The sequence below is a fragment of the Charadrius vociferus genome, unplaced genomic scaffold, assembly GCF_000708025.1.
Source record: "Charadrius vociferus isolate BGI_N301 unplaced genomic scaffold, ASM70802v2 scaffold14, whole genome shotgun sequence".
NCBI lineage: Eukaryota > Metazoa > Chordata > Aves > Charadriiformes > Charadriidae > Charadrius > Charadrius vociferus.
In genome coordinates, this window is record NW_009648876.1 from 93,805 (window position 1) to 109,706 (window position 15,902).

Consider the following 15,902-nt stretch of genomic DNA (forward strand, 5'->3'; position numbering starts at 1 on the left):
GTACAGGACTACTGCTCGGAACAAAAAGGCTGTGATTTCAAGTGTTTTGGGGTGTTTATGTGCATGTATGTATGTTTCTGTGTATACATATACTAAGAAAAGGTAGCAGCAGGAAGCAATATGAACACTTTGTTTTGCTACTAATCCTTCCCTGCCAGTAACAGGACCAGCTACAATAAATAATTTATTAGAGGAAGCAGAGCCAAAAGAACAATATAGTTTCAAAATGCAACATGAAATATTGCAGAGATGAAATAATAATGACAAATTGCTACACAACTGAAGCAGACAGAACTTGAGATAACTTCAGGATGTAGGACTTTCTTGTCTTCCCTTTACAAATAAGCTCTGTTTTGCTCTCAAGTAGCAAAGAGTTTGAACTAATCTCTGTAACAAACATTACAGGAAGGTATCTGTAACCTTTTTTATTTCAGTGCTTCCCTTAATTAAAAATAGTGTATCTTTGAGACACCAGTAATACATGTAATAGTCTATTTTCAGCTTTCCATTGCTAACATGACTGCATGTGGTTATCAATTACTTAATGCCCGTATATTATTTCTTAAATTAGTTAACCAACTAAATAATATTCTTCAAAGCATTATAAAGAAATGAGCAGCTGCTATATATGCCATCCCTCTATGGTTATGAACATGCTTGGTTTCCCAGAAAATCCAGCACTTCAGAGAACCAAAAATGATTCACATACACTATAGCACTTATTATAAGCTCTGGCAGCATTTACAAGATTGATTGAATGGAGTAAAAAAAAAAATAATAAATTTATTCTTTCTATATAAAGGTATAGAACAAAACATATCATACCCTGTAAGTGTTCAAAAATTTTCAAGATAATGCTTCTGAATCTGGTTGTAAGAATATGATAAAGCTTGCTGAAACAAATTCTTAGTCTCCTTTTCTGCTTTTTATGCCATTAGACACAGTAAAATAATAAGAAGACAGATGTGAAATATGGCAAGCATTTATACGCAAATGCCATATAACAACAAATGTAATTTTAATTTACTCTTCTGCAGAAAAGACAAACTTTCCATCTCTTTGTATTACAAAAACTATGAATTACAGTGCTAAGTTTATCCATCATTTCTCTGTGTGTAGAATAACCTTGACTCAACCACATTTGTTTTTTACAAGAACTAACTTTAATTCAAGAGTAAAAACTTCCATTGATTAACATCTGTGAAGCTTTGCACAGCTTACATTTAATACAATATTTAAAATGGATATATGTTATCAGCGTATACACGCATCATATGAATCAAGTCCAACCAGCCTTCACAGTGCCCTGCAACATGTAGTGTCAGGCCTTTTTACAAAGAAAGTTCATCAACCTAATTGCTCAGCATCAACAAAGACAGAGCTTGGACTGTTTTGCCTAGAGAAGAGAAGGCTCAGGGGCAATCTCATCAGTGTATATAAATACCTGAAGGGAGGGTGTAAAGAAAACAGAGGCAGGCTCTTTTCAGAGTCCAGAGACAGGACAAGAGCTAATGGGCACACAAGGTAGCAGGAGGGTCCATCCGAACAAAAGGAAACACTTTTACTGTGAGGGTGACTGAGCACTGGCACACCTTGACCAAGGAGGCTGTGGAGTCTCTATCCTTCGAGATATTCAAAAGTCACCTGGACACAGTGCTGGGCAAACAGCTAAAGGTGGCCCTACTTGAGCCCCCCTCATAAGACCACATGGCCTCCAGAGGTCCCTTCCAGCTTCAGCCATTCTGTGGTTCTATAGATCACTGCCACATGGCATTACAGATCTGAAAACAAAGGAATAAAGACTATCTATTGGCTTACTCTTAAACATCATTAAACTAATTAACTTTAAATAAATTATTGTGTTGTTTCAACAGTTACTTTCAGTTGTCTTACGCTCATTCAGCTGTACTAGGTGAAACGACTCTTTTCAGTGATGTAATATACATTCTCACATATATATTATTCCTAGGTCTGTGGTTTAAATTGTCTCTCATCTCATTAGTTTCAAAACATATACACGGACTTTTCAAGTGTTTTGAGTTAAATATTTCTATTTTTAAGAAGTGTTAATAGCTTAATATTACTCAGCAAACATACAGGGGTATCCCAGTCCTCCTCCTCTATAATGCGCTGCAGAAAGGAACATTAAAAAAATTTCTGCTAAATAGTGCCTATTCTTCTTGTGTATATTTAAGCAACATGCAAGCTCACTGTAAAGGGCAATGAGATTTATAAACTATAGAGAAAAGGTTTTGGGCAAACTGATGGTATCTAGACAGTATTTTTTCCGTCCTCTGGTTTTATAAACAAATGTCAAAGATCTATAGAAGCAGAGAGCAGAATAAAAAATAGAAATGTTAAATTCTGGAAAATTCTGTTAACTAAAGCATTTATGAATACAGAATTTTTACTTGTGAAAATAAAAGATGATCCCTCTGATTAATTAGTCAAATAGATTTAATATTTCTTTAAATTCAGAAAGGATATGCCATAAATATATGTATATAATGCTTGAGATAAATCAGAACAAGTTATTAGTTTTTAATGAATGTATATAGTTACCATTGAGTGATGTAAGTGAAAGCCAGCCCTTTTTATAAAAAAACCCAAGAACTGTAAAACCATTTTTTCCCATATATTTTCCTACTGAGATGCATACAGCTTCTCATGCAGCGAAGAAAAATGAAATGCAGTTAAGCAGTAAAGAAGAAAGTTTTTGCATTAAAAAACACCACACCATATAAATGGAAACTTCTCAAGTTTGGAATGCTTGAGTCTAGATTATTGTGCCATAATTAACTTTTTACATTTCTTCATAAAGAATATGCAAATTTTCAACCCCAAAGTAAATGATCTGGATCCAAAATCTTCCATCCATTTTCATTTCTTGTTTAACAATGCATTTAAGATGTTCAGTATGTAGAACAATCGTTCTAAGAAACAGAAAGAACTTAAACATGTAGTCTCCTTCTTCAGTCCGCTATAAAGTTCTATTAGAAAATACACTCTTGTTGACTGCATATATCATTAACTCTTCCATCACAGAACTATTTATGTGGAATGAAAACTTACTAGGGGATTTCTCTTCTTCCTCCTTAGGTTCTACTTTCTCTGCTTTTGGTGGACCTTTGATTTTGTACATTAATGAACGGAGTTTGCCAGTCAAGGAGGAATCTTCCTCTTCCTCTTCCTCCTCTTCTAGTGGAATACCTTAGCAGATAATAAAACTGGTTAGAAACAAAACTTAACCTTTGAAGATTAACTCCTTCAATATTTAAACAATACCAAAATATCTACAGGATTTTTTTTAACCAGCAATTTTCATACAGGAAAAAAATGTTGTAAGCCCAGCAGCTTTAACACGTTGGCTACAGTGGCACCTCTCAAATTATGTTTGTTTCAGTACACATACTTTAATATCCAGATTTATAGTATTATTTTTTCAGTATTATAACCAAAGAGGTTATATTTTGAAGATTCTGCTATGGTAATTAAATTTGACTAAGAGTCATATCTGAGTAAATATGTGATTCTTTGTTTCACACTGCAGAATGTAAGCTAAAGAAATAAATGTATGGCTGTATCTCACAATATAGTACAATTTTTCAGTCAAGATATTTAGCGTCATAAACAAAGACATTAACTGAATTTAAAACTGTAAGAAGGCAGATGTTCAGAGATTATACCGGTGATACATGTTTTTCATGAAAATGTATACAATGAAATGGGATGTCATTTTACAAGGTAATTTAATACAGTTCAGTTCACTGCACTGCTTCACAACCATTTAAAGCATTTTCAAATCTTTCACATTTCTTAGTGATGATCAGAAACCACATGTTATGTGCAGAAGCACAGAACATCTAAGCAGATTCCCTTCAGACCAGAAGTAATTGTGCCAAGCTGAAATGTAAGCTTTTGCTGTTTGGCTGCTGGTCAAAGGGAAACTGAGAAAAGGAAAAGATTTCCAGACAGAATACTAAAATGATAGAAGCTGGAGCAGAGGGAAAAGAATAAACTGCAGAGGCCAAAACTGGTATTAAAAAAAAAAAAGAAACTAAGAAAGGTAAACAGAACTAAGATGTGGCATCAGGTTGGAGAAACTTTGCTGCTGGTAGCTATCAAGGGGAAGGAGTTAAAGTTATGACTAGGAGTGACTAAGTGACTAGGAAGAAAAAAATTCAGAGGCAGTGGGAGAGAATGATAGAACTAGAAGTTGAAATTGAAGACTACATATGGAATTTAAGAAATGGGAAAAGCAAGACTGGCTGGGCAAAATGCAAAGCTAAGAACAAAGGAAGGCTACAGTCAGAGTCTGGAAAAAGTAAGAACAGGAAATGTAGCCACGAAGGAGAGGAAAGAGAAAGCAGACAAAGATGTTCAAGAAAGCAAGAAACTGTCTGGCATTGAAAAGAAAGCTAGGCCTTGGAAGCAAGAGAGAGACGCTGAGAAGAGAACTCTTGAGAAACTGAAATGGACAGATAAGAAGAAACACACTGGGATGATGAATTACGACAGTGTTGGACTGCAGGAGATGGGGTCTGTGACTACTCCAGATGGGGTCTCATTCACTGCTCCATATAATTCGTTATTCATTCTGCATCCTCTCAGAGCTGCAATCCATTCAGAAGCTGACCATCTCATGTGGCTACTGGCTAATCACTTAATTCACATGGCAGAGGTCTGTGCACTGGAACAGATGGTTCCAACCCAGCTAAGTATCTATTTGAGACGATGCAATAAAATCTGTGGTAAATCTGTTTGTTTTGTTTATAACGAAGAAATTACACACAAAAATTACGATAGAGGACTATTATTTTTCTGGAAAAATTAACCACTCACAGTTAGGACATCCTAGGATTAAGACTGCCTGAGTAACTTTAATTCAGACTATTTGCATATATTCATTATGAAACAGCCTTTAATTACTTGATTGCATACATATTTTTCCACTTAGATCGCACAGTATACTTAGTATTAAAAAGCTGATTAAATATTCTAAGCACAACTCCTATTCATTTTATCTGCAGCTGTGATTGCTTACTACTGATTTTCAGGACCAAGTCAGGACACAGATAATGAGGAACATTTATCCACAGTGACCACCTATGATGAATGTGTACAAAGTAACAAATATTGTTTTGTTTAGAATTCAGAGGATCATTAAACTATTTTAATCATGAGACTGTGCCTTCTCTATCTTCAGTTCTCTCTCTCATTCAACATACACATCTATAATGTAGTAAACAATAATAAAAGTATACCCCTAAATAGAAAAAAAATCAAACCCATAATCAGCAGGGATTCACATAATGAAAGGATGAAGAGTGATCAGGAGCTAAGTAAACTCAATACCAACAACAAGATTTCAAAGTAAAATAAATATATTACAGAGTTAAGACGTTTCCAAGTAAGTTGGGGGTCTTCCATAGTCTTCAAGCTGGAGTCTTGGAGAACTCTCTAATGCCAAATAGACATCATCTTTGAAAACCAGAAGGTCAGATCTAAGTGACTGAACAACGGAGATGATGGTATCTATCTCAATAAAAATGGGGAGAAAGAGGAGTAGCTACAATGATACTAACTATTCACTTTAACACTTGGGAGAAAAATGCTGGAATGAAAGCAATGGTTTTTGGTAAACACTTAGAAGGAAGGATGAATAAAAATCAATGCAGGACTGTCAAAACCAAATTACATTAAACCAACTAAACAATCACCTATAATGTAGCTAAACTTAGAGATACAAATCTTGATTTTAAGGACTTCTAATACTGTCTTATACAATATCCTCAGAAATAAGATAATGAAATACACCCTAGATACCCAGTGACCCACTCATCTTTGGGTGAGGCAGTTGAAAAATGGCAATTGGCTCATCACGAAATCATGGCTTGATGGCTGCTGTAAATTCTAATAAGGTACGCAGAAATAGCAGCACAAGGTGATAGCAGAAACCTTAGCAACACAAGCACAGAATGCTATGAGAGGCACCATGGCTACAAACAGAAATCACAAACTGTAAATTACAAGTCACCATAAGAATGCAATTCCATGAACTGGGTAACACTGTTTTTAAGGATAACCAGTGAAGAACTAGCAGATTGCAGTAGTAAACATTTAAAAGTGACATCAAGCAAGCAGAAGGAGGAGAAGGAGCAGGAAGAAACTACTAAGATTACTGCGCCCTTCCTGGGGAAGAACTTGAGATGCTGTCAATTCACTGTAATGACCCTGCACCCTTCTTCTTGAACACAATGGGTGCTATCAACCACAGGACCAAGAAATGCACTGGAAGAGTGACTACTAATATATCTACCAAGCAGACGGATATGAAAAAGCTTGTGTATATTAGTTTTAACTGCATAATTATTGGGAAGAAGCAGTAATAACTGGATCACTCAGACTACAAATGTTAGCATCATTGTAAATGGACTAATAATTCCATGATTGCCCTGATTAGACTAAGATCTCAACAGACTAACAAAAGATTTTTGGCATCACATAGAAAATGTGATGCCCTAACCCACATAAATTGCACACAGTATCTGACGTAGTTCACCTTTGAGGATACCCTAAGGAAATTCCAGTTCAATGACTGGGGCAACTCAAGCTGTAATTTGGAGTGCAATAGCGTTTTATAATGATTGACCATCACAGTTACGTATACACCAGGAAACTAGGCAAAAGCAGCAGCCAGACCCCTCATCTAGTGTTTTTTATTAAATTTTCTACCTCTCAACTTCACAGCAATAATGTTCTTTCAATACATTTTATCTGCTTATACACATACACATGCCTGTCTAAATCTTCTTTGGATCATTTTTATTTTTTCTAATTATGTCTAAAATTGATATACAAACAGTGTAATACTGGATAATATTCAATAGATCTATAATGATGAAACTTAAAACCATGCACAGGTTTCCCATATTTTTGTAACACGCATCAAAGTCTGTCGGAAAGTCACCATGTAGACAGTAATACATCTAATAAAACCCCCTCATATTAGTATTTTTTTTAACTGTTCTGTTATTTTTTTCATGTAAAGTGTCAAAGAGACAAACAAAAAAAGGTAACAAAACCTTGCTACTCACCACAATGAATTAGAAGATCATCATGAAATTCATATAACTCATCCCGAATCTCCTCTGGACAAGGACAATCCTCTCCCAGTTGAAAATTCAGCAACATATTAATCTTTAAGGGAATTAGAACATTGTTACAACACTGATATAGCCTAAGACATATTCTAATATATAGCCATACTTTATCTGTTTATGTATAATCAAATTAACATAAAACATAGATTTCTAATACAGCTTAAAGGAAATACTAAAACAATACTACTTTGTAGGATTTAATTACAACTAACATCAAAATACAGTTACACTTAATATTAAAGCTAAAGCTATTTCCTGTAGGTAGAAAAGACTATTTCCAACATACAGATGTCAGCACAATGTTAACTTCATGCTAACGTTTAACGACTAAAATTATCAAATTATCATCATCTTACAGAACTGGATGAATCTCAGCTCCTCAGCCTTGGGCAGTAATGTTCATTTTTTCTATACTGTTGAGAAATGCTAAGTCAACTTTGGTTTAGAGCTTGAATTCTGTAGTACAGGTATAAGCATTCTGACATTTAGTACTTTGTTCTTATCTTCATAAATTTTATTTCCAATTCAGTTTTGGTTCTCTAGCAGTTCCAATGGTAGTTTACAAGTTAGAACTCTATTTTATCATCACGAAGAATTTATTTTATCTTTAGATTCAATGATTTGTTTAATGTTACCTGTTCTTGAGGGGGAGACCGAAATTCTTTAGTCTTCTTGGCAGTCAAAGCAGCAGACATGTTCAAGGCTTGCATGAGTTCATTGTACCTGTATTTCTGATTATATTGCAATTTTGATACATAGCGGTCCGCAAACGATACAATTGCTTCCACTCTGTGTTGTAGCTCACAGTCACAGAAATAATTGAGTAAATGACACATCTAGGATAGAAAAAACAGACTTAAGTTCAACAGTTTAACAAAATCTAATTGGGGAAGAACTGCAGTGAATACTATACACTGCAACCAACTGCAAAAATGAGAGACTTTTTTCCCATATTTTTCTTTTAGCACTGTAAAGGTGAAAAATTTATACGGTTTTATAATCTGATTGATAATTCTATATTGCATTCACAGTCTTTCACTCCATGCATTCAAAACATGTAGAAATTATAGAATCATAGAATAGTTTGGGTTGGAAGGGCCCTTTAAAGATTGCCTGGTCCAACCCTCCCTCTTTAAAAATACACCTATGAAATAAGTAAGTATTTGCACGTCTATTTTGAGTGTAGATACATGCAGAAAGAATTGCATCATCATCAATTTTGGTTATTAATGGGAGATTATAAGGCAAAGTGTAACAAAGATCTTCGGGTTTTCAAATCTTACAAACTAGAGAACAGACAAAAAGCACTATTTTTCTTCCATCAACAGTAGAGCATATGTAATGCATTTATATTAAATCATCACCTGAAGCTTAACAGATTCTGGTAACCTTGTCTGCAGTAAGCCCTTTGCAGGAGCTTTCGTTTCTTTTATTGCTTTCTCCCCAGCTTCCACAGCTTTTTCTTCTACTTGTGTAACTTCTTCCTTCTCTGTTCTCTCTTCTGTTTCTTCCTTGTGATCTCCAAACACGTTGGGATCAATGAGGAGTAACACCTGCTTCACATCATCATCATCAAAAACCCCCATTATAAGCAATGTTGCTATCAGTTTAAGAACAGGAACAAACTGGAATGCAACCTGTCCTCCAACAGGGTCTCGTATATGAGTACCACTACACTGTACTGCCTCTGTTAGCATACTTATGGCCTTGGATTTAAGTGTATCAAGGGGGATCTCTGGGCTGGATGTCTGACGTTCTTCACTGGTCATAATAAAGCATGGACTAGAAAAATTAAAGCTTGGTTTCAGACAAGTGCTAAGCCCTACTCCAGGTAAACCATGCTTCTTTGTTTCATCAGGATACAATTTAATAGTTCGAGTTTCATCTGTAACTGGAATGATAAATTCATTGTTCATCATGAGCTTGGCTTGCTTGGCATGCTCCAAATGAATACTAATGAGCAAGTCATAGAATCCAGAACGCAGGAGTCCAGGTAAGTATTGATTATCTATTGTATAAAATAGCTGAGATATGTCCACATGGCTACAAAGTGCATAAGCAACTCTAGTGTTACCTAGAGCACTAACTGAGCTATAGAGTTTTAAAGTGTGGTAGTGAAACTTCATCAAATCTTCTTGTTCACAGAGTTCCAAAATATCAACACATCTGTTATGAAATAAAGAAACAGAACACCAGTCAATTTCATGAATAATAATTTTTCAAAATAAAAGTTTTATAATCTCTGCACTTTTTGGCAAGTTCCACTTAAAACCATTAAATACTAAGGCTGATACTGACTAATCTTAACACGTGCACCATTAAACCAAAGTAAATAATGGTAATAATTTGATGAGATTATTGACAATTGGTACTCCATAGAAAAAAAAAGGACAAATGTAAGATAGAGAAGCTTCTTTGGAAGCTATGGTAAGTTAGAGCTTGTTTTTAAAAGAAATTTATCTGGAATGCTGGAACTCTGTGGTAATACTGTCACTAAATAGTGCCTTTATAGTTTATTGAGGATTACTGCTTCATTTTTTCCACAAAGGGCAGTATTTGTAACTCTTCTCTTGAATTCAGTTTTATTAACGATTAATAAAATTGGTTATTGAATTATTAAAAGAGGCTGCAAAATAACTGATAAAAGTACAGCAGTTAAATTATGTTTCCCCTACGCTTTTGCTTATAGTTTAATTTGTCAGTGGTTACGATATTTGGATACATCTTTATTATCCTCACTCTGAAGATAAAACCTAATAAAAAGCGAAGAAACTCTTGTCAATAAGAACATGAAAACCTAATTCAGTTAAATTCAGAGCAGATGAAACAGGAACAGATTACAAGTTTTGATTACAGTAAAAAATCAGCAAAATAGTACTTGCACATTTTTATATTTATTTTTTTCAAGTTGAGAAAATCTCTATGCTTAAAAGACCTGGAGATTTAAGAGATATTATTTTATAATTTAAATAAAATCCAATAGTCATGTTTTATTTATGCAAATGTCATCACATAACATTAAAATTATTCAGCCTCTTGGATGCACATAAATTTCACAAATATGATATTACAGCAGATAAGATCAGAAATTCTAAGCAACTCTAGTATAAATATTCTCCAAGGCAAGTTTAACCAACACCCAGATATCAGCTTTCAATATATTTTGCCCACATCAAGTCATGGTCGTTCCTTCCAAATGTACCTGTTTTCTTCCGGGATATGAAGTGCCATCATCTGCAGAGGTTCCAAACACTGCACAACCCAGCCATGCCGTTCACTGACACGCTCAGTTTCTACTTTTAGAAAGCTGTTTGGCATCCTGCTCCATAAAACAGGTGTAATTGTTTGCACATCAAGGCGAGGGGGACACTGAGGAACGGGATTTCTTTCTTCACTTTTAAAAATTGCTGCTGATAAAGGCATGGTATTCTGAAACAAGTGTATTAAAATTATTTTTGTAGCATCTAATTATGAATAAACCTATAATATGAAAATGAAGTAAAATTTATTCATAGTAACAAACTCATAGAAATAGATAAGTTATTGAAATAAACAAAATCCATTAACCCCCCCCCCAATATTAAGGATTTAGATTTGTTGAACAATTAACTTCATATAACCACTACATTTACAGAAATAAATGTGGAACTCAAATAAAAAGTCACAGCATTGATTCAATCTTCCTGACCAAATTCAACTGAGGAATTTCTGTGGAAATAAACAGATTTGAAAGACCATTCTTACAGAAAATATTTTGTACCTTTAATTTACCAAGTTCAAACTGAACCAAGTTAGTGCTCGTAGGCTGTACAAAAGTTGCTGGAAAAAGCTTTGTATTTGGTTCAACCTAGAAGAAAAATGAGATTAAAACATTTTTAAAAACTAAAAAAGCAACAAGAATCTCCTTCAAGAATATGAGACGATAGAAAATAAATACTATATAGCTTACACTTCATTATCAAATAACTGCAGATCCTGTATCCAATTGTTGATTAGAGTCTACCTGCAGTTTACCTCGAATATAGTTGAGTTATCTAATATAGTATGACTTATCTTTGTAGGCCCACCTAACTTTGAGGCCACTGTGTCTGCAGCCTTATGTGCTCTCAACGCCTGCAACAAGAACTTTGGTAATGCTACATGTTGGCTCTTCTCACACATATCCAAGTCCAACACTTCATTCTGGAGCAGTTCCTTAAAAATTCATCCTCTTTACAGCTACATACTTGGGCTCTTGCTCTAGGAAAAGCACCGTGAACACAGACTGAGGGTAGAATACAACTTCTTAGACCACCGCACATCTTTTAGGGTTCTTTCACATTTTATGCTGGACAAAATAATTCACTACCAAAAAAGCTCAAACCCAAATTTCTGCAAGAGGGAACCAGAGGGAGATAAGAAGAGGGTGAGAGTGCATCATTTGATCAGGATAGTGCAAATCTTTATTTCCTATTAAGACTAGCGAATTTCTGATGCATACTCCAAAAGTAGAATGTAAGGCTTTTTAAGACCTCAAAGATCTCTTTCTTTCCAGGCTTAGCATTTGTCTCCAGTCTTATAAATTCATAGCAAATGACAATGAATCACAGTGCTGCAGTTTTAAACTGTTTGGGTTCGGGATTTGTTTTTGATAGCTACATTATCCTCATTTCCCCATTACAGCTGGACTCAAAGTACATATCAGAGTAGTAACACCAGTTTATTCTGAAGAATTCTCTACAAGATCACACATGCCTACTGCCATGAAATAAATAATTAAGAAGATACTTATAGAATAGCGTATTAAAAAAATTTCAGTGCTTCAGGGTGGCTGAAAAAAGGTACACTCTATACAATCAAGTCAAGGCTTCAGGAGATCAATTAAATATTTTAATCACATCATTGTGTATTTTGCGTACTATGCATACACGTTATACGCACTAAGTACAATTACGATACTTGTGAAGGACTGAAACTCCTAACTTTAGGGATAGCAAACTATCAAAAACTGCAAAAAAATAAACTGAAAGAGTTGCAAGAAAGAAATAAAAAATCCATATTATTCTAGATGAGAAAATAGCTCTAAAACAATATAACTTAAACAAAATGTAAAATAATACCATATACTGAAAAATCTGTATGCAGAACAAAGCTTTTTTAGAACTATGACTACTGGGATAGACAAAATAATGTAGGGCCAGGTACGTACATTCTGATCTTTTTGATAAGGAAAAAACCCACAAACCCAAATCCAGAAACAAAGGGTATACTGGACTGAAAGACATTAGTCATAAAATGTGTCTTTTAATTCATTAAAGCCTGAAAGTAACTAACTGAGACAATATAAGTCTCAGCCCATGACCAAAGATAGGTATTTCCTAGTAATAATAATTGAATTTATCATTTCTAATCTTGCTTGAAGGTCAGATGACCATTACTAACTCAGAATAAAACAAAGCATCTTGTAAACCAATATTTAAGATCTCCTTTCTGCTATGAATATGTTAACATTGGCCTGAGAATTACTGACAAAATCTCAAATATATATGTATACACTATCTTTCATTTACTTTTCTATTATAGACAGTGGGTTTTTTTTCTGAATATCACTATGGTATTCAATATTTAGATCAAGAACTACAGCAAAATTCATTTCTTCTCCTCAATATGTTGACCTGTAGACCTTTTAGAAAGAAAATAGCATACGAATATTGTCAGTTACAAGGTTAGAATAATTGTCCTGCAGCTGCTAGACCAGATAAATGTCAGTCATTTGCTGCAATTTGGTTGAGAGATTAGAGTTATTAAAGTATTTTAAAGATTTTATTTTATGGTAAAAATATTTAAGAAATGAAAATGAGAATTACACACGACTATTTTCACTACTTTCAAAAATAGAGAAAAGATTTAAACTACTCAAAATAAACAAAGATTGAGAAATATTTCCTCCTCAGACATAATACTGCTGTTGGAATATACCATTGCATCTTTACAGAAAGTGCTGGGTGATGTCATTTTTCAACAGACCAGGTGCTAACAGGTTTGTTGAAACATTACCAAAAGCAACTCCAGGTATTTTTCCGTGGAAAAGAGAAGAAACAGAAGAGAAATAATTGTATTTTCTGAGATTATTTTAAATTTAGTACAAAGAACACGGTTACATTAATTGCAAGTCATAAGAAGAAAACCTGAAAGTGTTTTTCACACTAAAAGCAGTAACAGGCACCTTCTATGTCTATATTTTCCTAGATTTCTTTCCCAAATTAGAAAAACAGGTAAAGGCTGTTCCCTGAAAAAAAAACCAAACCACCAAACCTCCATGGTTTTGTTCAGAAGCTGTCATATTGATTTGTATCTAGCTAAAAAAAAAAACAACAGCAAAGCACGGGGCTTAAGCACTTTCTTCTCCTGTTTTCTTTCCCCAGGATATTGACATTTTATATCCTCCCAGCATGGCACTAAAGTCTCTAAGTACTCTTACAATATATACCAAAATCATAGCTCCTAGATGATCTCCCACCCTTATTTATAGGCTGTGTGCAACCTTGCCACATTCATTTTCAATGCAGTCAGTATACAAAGCTCCATGAAACTGAGATGAATAACATTTAAGTTTTATCTATATCGCAGATCTTTGGGTTTTTTGTTGACATAGAAGAAAGTGGTGCATTTTTCCTAACACTGGATAATGTCTTCCACATTGGATGCTTTACTATGGACAACTGATCTTACTAAGAGCAAATCTCACCAATCTGGTGCTAAAAACTTCTGTCAACTACTGATCCATCTGCATAATGACTCCACATTTTGTGAACATTTATAGCAATTTGGGTCCACCCCATTTATTTTGTCTTTGCACATTAATGCATATTTGAATTTTGGCTTTTGAAACTTATCAAATCACAAGCTCCCCAAATCACAAGATCTCTATTTGCAGAAGACACAAACCCTGTTAATAATAAACTGAATTTATTTTCTCAATCTGTACCAAAAATTACTACATCTGGTCTAATTTTGACCTTATGCTAATTTAAATAATTATTTCCCTATATCGTGTAACAGAGTTAGTTGACAAAAAAATATTTTAAAGAATAATTAACATTATAAATCAATATTCTGAACCACAAGAATTGAGAGGTAAAAAAAAATATTTTTCTGAACATATCTACTAGTAGTCCTTCCTCAACATTTGAAACAACTATAAGAAGTTGGAAAACTGTAGCCTTACAAAAGAGAGAGAGAGAGAGAACAGAATAATATAGGAAAACATGTTGTCACATGAACAGTGTTCACTTAGATTTCTGAACAAGAAAAAACAGTTTTATAATAGCATCAAAACCAGCTTACTAGATAACTTCCTGAAAATCTGATAATACCTGGTAACAAGTGCCAAGCTCTTTTCCATTGGCTGTGAATGACAACATTCCAGTAGCCAGGTCAACAAAGCATCCAATTTCTAAATCAACATTACTGCGACCTGATCTCTGGGAATTAGCAATTACATCTCCTCCCCACACCATATAGCAATTGCTGCGCTTCACACTGAAAGAACAGCAAGAACAAAGAAAACAAATCACAGGTCACACTGAACTTGACCAAATATTCAGCAAAGACGTACTTTTCAATGGAGTAATAGTTACAGATCCTCAAAGGTGTTTGTGCTGCTATTAGTTTTGTTTTCTCTTTAACAAACCCCCATTTTTTTAATAACATAAACATTGTGGGTAAGGGATCAGACTAAGTGCACCTTTATTTTTTTCCTTTTTTTTTTATAATTATGAAACAATTTCACATGCTTCTGTGTGCTTATGTAAGATATATTAAAACAAATAACACATTCATCCACAGTAACCAAATATGGACATTAAAAGAAAGAAGCATCACAAAACATTCTTTCAAACAGAACGTTAATAACAAATACACTCACTATAACAAGTCCATGTAAAACACATTCATATATAAATGAGCACAAAACACTCCCACTCCACAGTCAATTTTCTTATTAATTTAATTTAATGTTTAAAATATCATCAAGTTTGTGAATAATTAACTTTTGAACAACAGTATTAAAATACAATCTTTAATAAGTGATAAATAAATCCATACCTTTCATGAACCCTGCCTCTCTCATCACCTAAAGTAACTGTCACTGTACAATTTTTATTTAGGTCAAAATTCTCACTGTAAAAATGATAGTCTGGTGTTACCCAGCCAACCCAGACAAAGGATGGGTCTTGGCCAGCAAATATCCGTAGTGAATAAAAATACTGAAAAGAGAAAAAGAACATATTAGTAATAGAAATTGAAATTATTTTATCAAGGAATACTGAAATAGTGACTAAAACATCTCCTATATAACAAACTTTAATAATAGTAATTCAACATCCTCTTAATAAGTCATTTAAAATGCTCATGAATTACAGACCAGTGGTTTAAGAGTGAGGTTTACGCCTCAAGTCATACAACTCTGAGCATTATTATACAGTGTTGTATCAAATAATAGCAAATGATTAAAAATACTTCCTTCAACAGATTAATTTAAAATAAAATGCTGCCATGAATAAATCTACTTCAAAAACCAAGAAGGACTAAGCATCTCAACATATTTACTTACTGTTGTAGAAGGAGCAGCAATTTCTTGGCTGTGCTTTCTAAAGAAAAAGGAACATTACTAAATTAGTTTTTTAAGAAAAAGAGAAGTGGTAAAAAATGTACTCATTATTAAAATAAGCGTACTTACAAGCTAACTCGTGTTTGCTG

At 34.0% G+C, this 15,902-nt stretch overlaps 1 protein-coding gene across 1 annotated transcript in view; it reads right to left on the bottom strand.

The window, feature by feature from the left end:
* Positions 1–15,902, bottom strand: part of RYR3 (ryanodine receptor 3) — a gene marked incomplete at its 3' end in the record, with an annotated part of 183,209 nt that overhangs the window by 91,397 nt on the left and 75,910 nt on the right. Inside the window, exons 30-38 of the mRNA XM_009886997.1 lie at positions 15,757–15,793; positions 15,249–15,409; positions 14,519–14,684; positions 10,924–11,010; positions 10,366–10,592; positions 8,528–9,329; positions 7,799–7,999; positions 7,098–7,200; positions 3,073–3,210 (exon numbers count right to left, since the gene is read on the bottom strand). Coding sequence (XP_009885299.1) covers positions 3,073–3,210; positions 7,098–7,200; positions 7,799–7,999; positions 8,528–9,329; positions 10,366–10,592; positions 10,924–11,010; positions 14,519–14,684; positions 15,249–15,409; positions 15,757–15,793 — 1,922 coding nt within the window. The remainder of the gene's footprint in view (positions 1–3,072; positions 3,211–7,097; positions 7,201–7,798; positions 8,000–8,527; positions 9,330–10,365; positions 10,593–10,923; positions 11,011–14,518; positions 14,685–15,248; positions 15,410–15,756; positions 15,794–15,902) is intronic.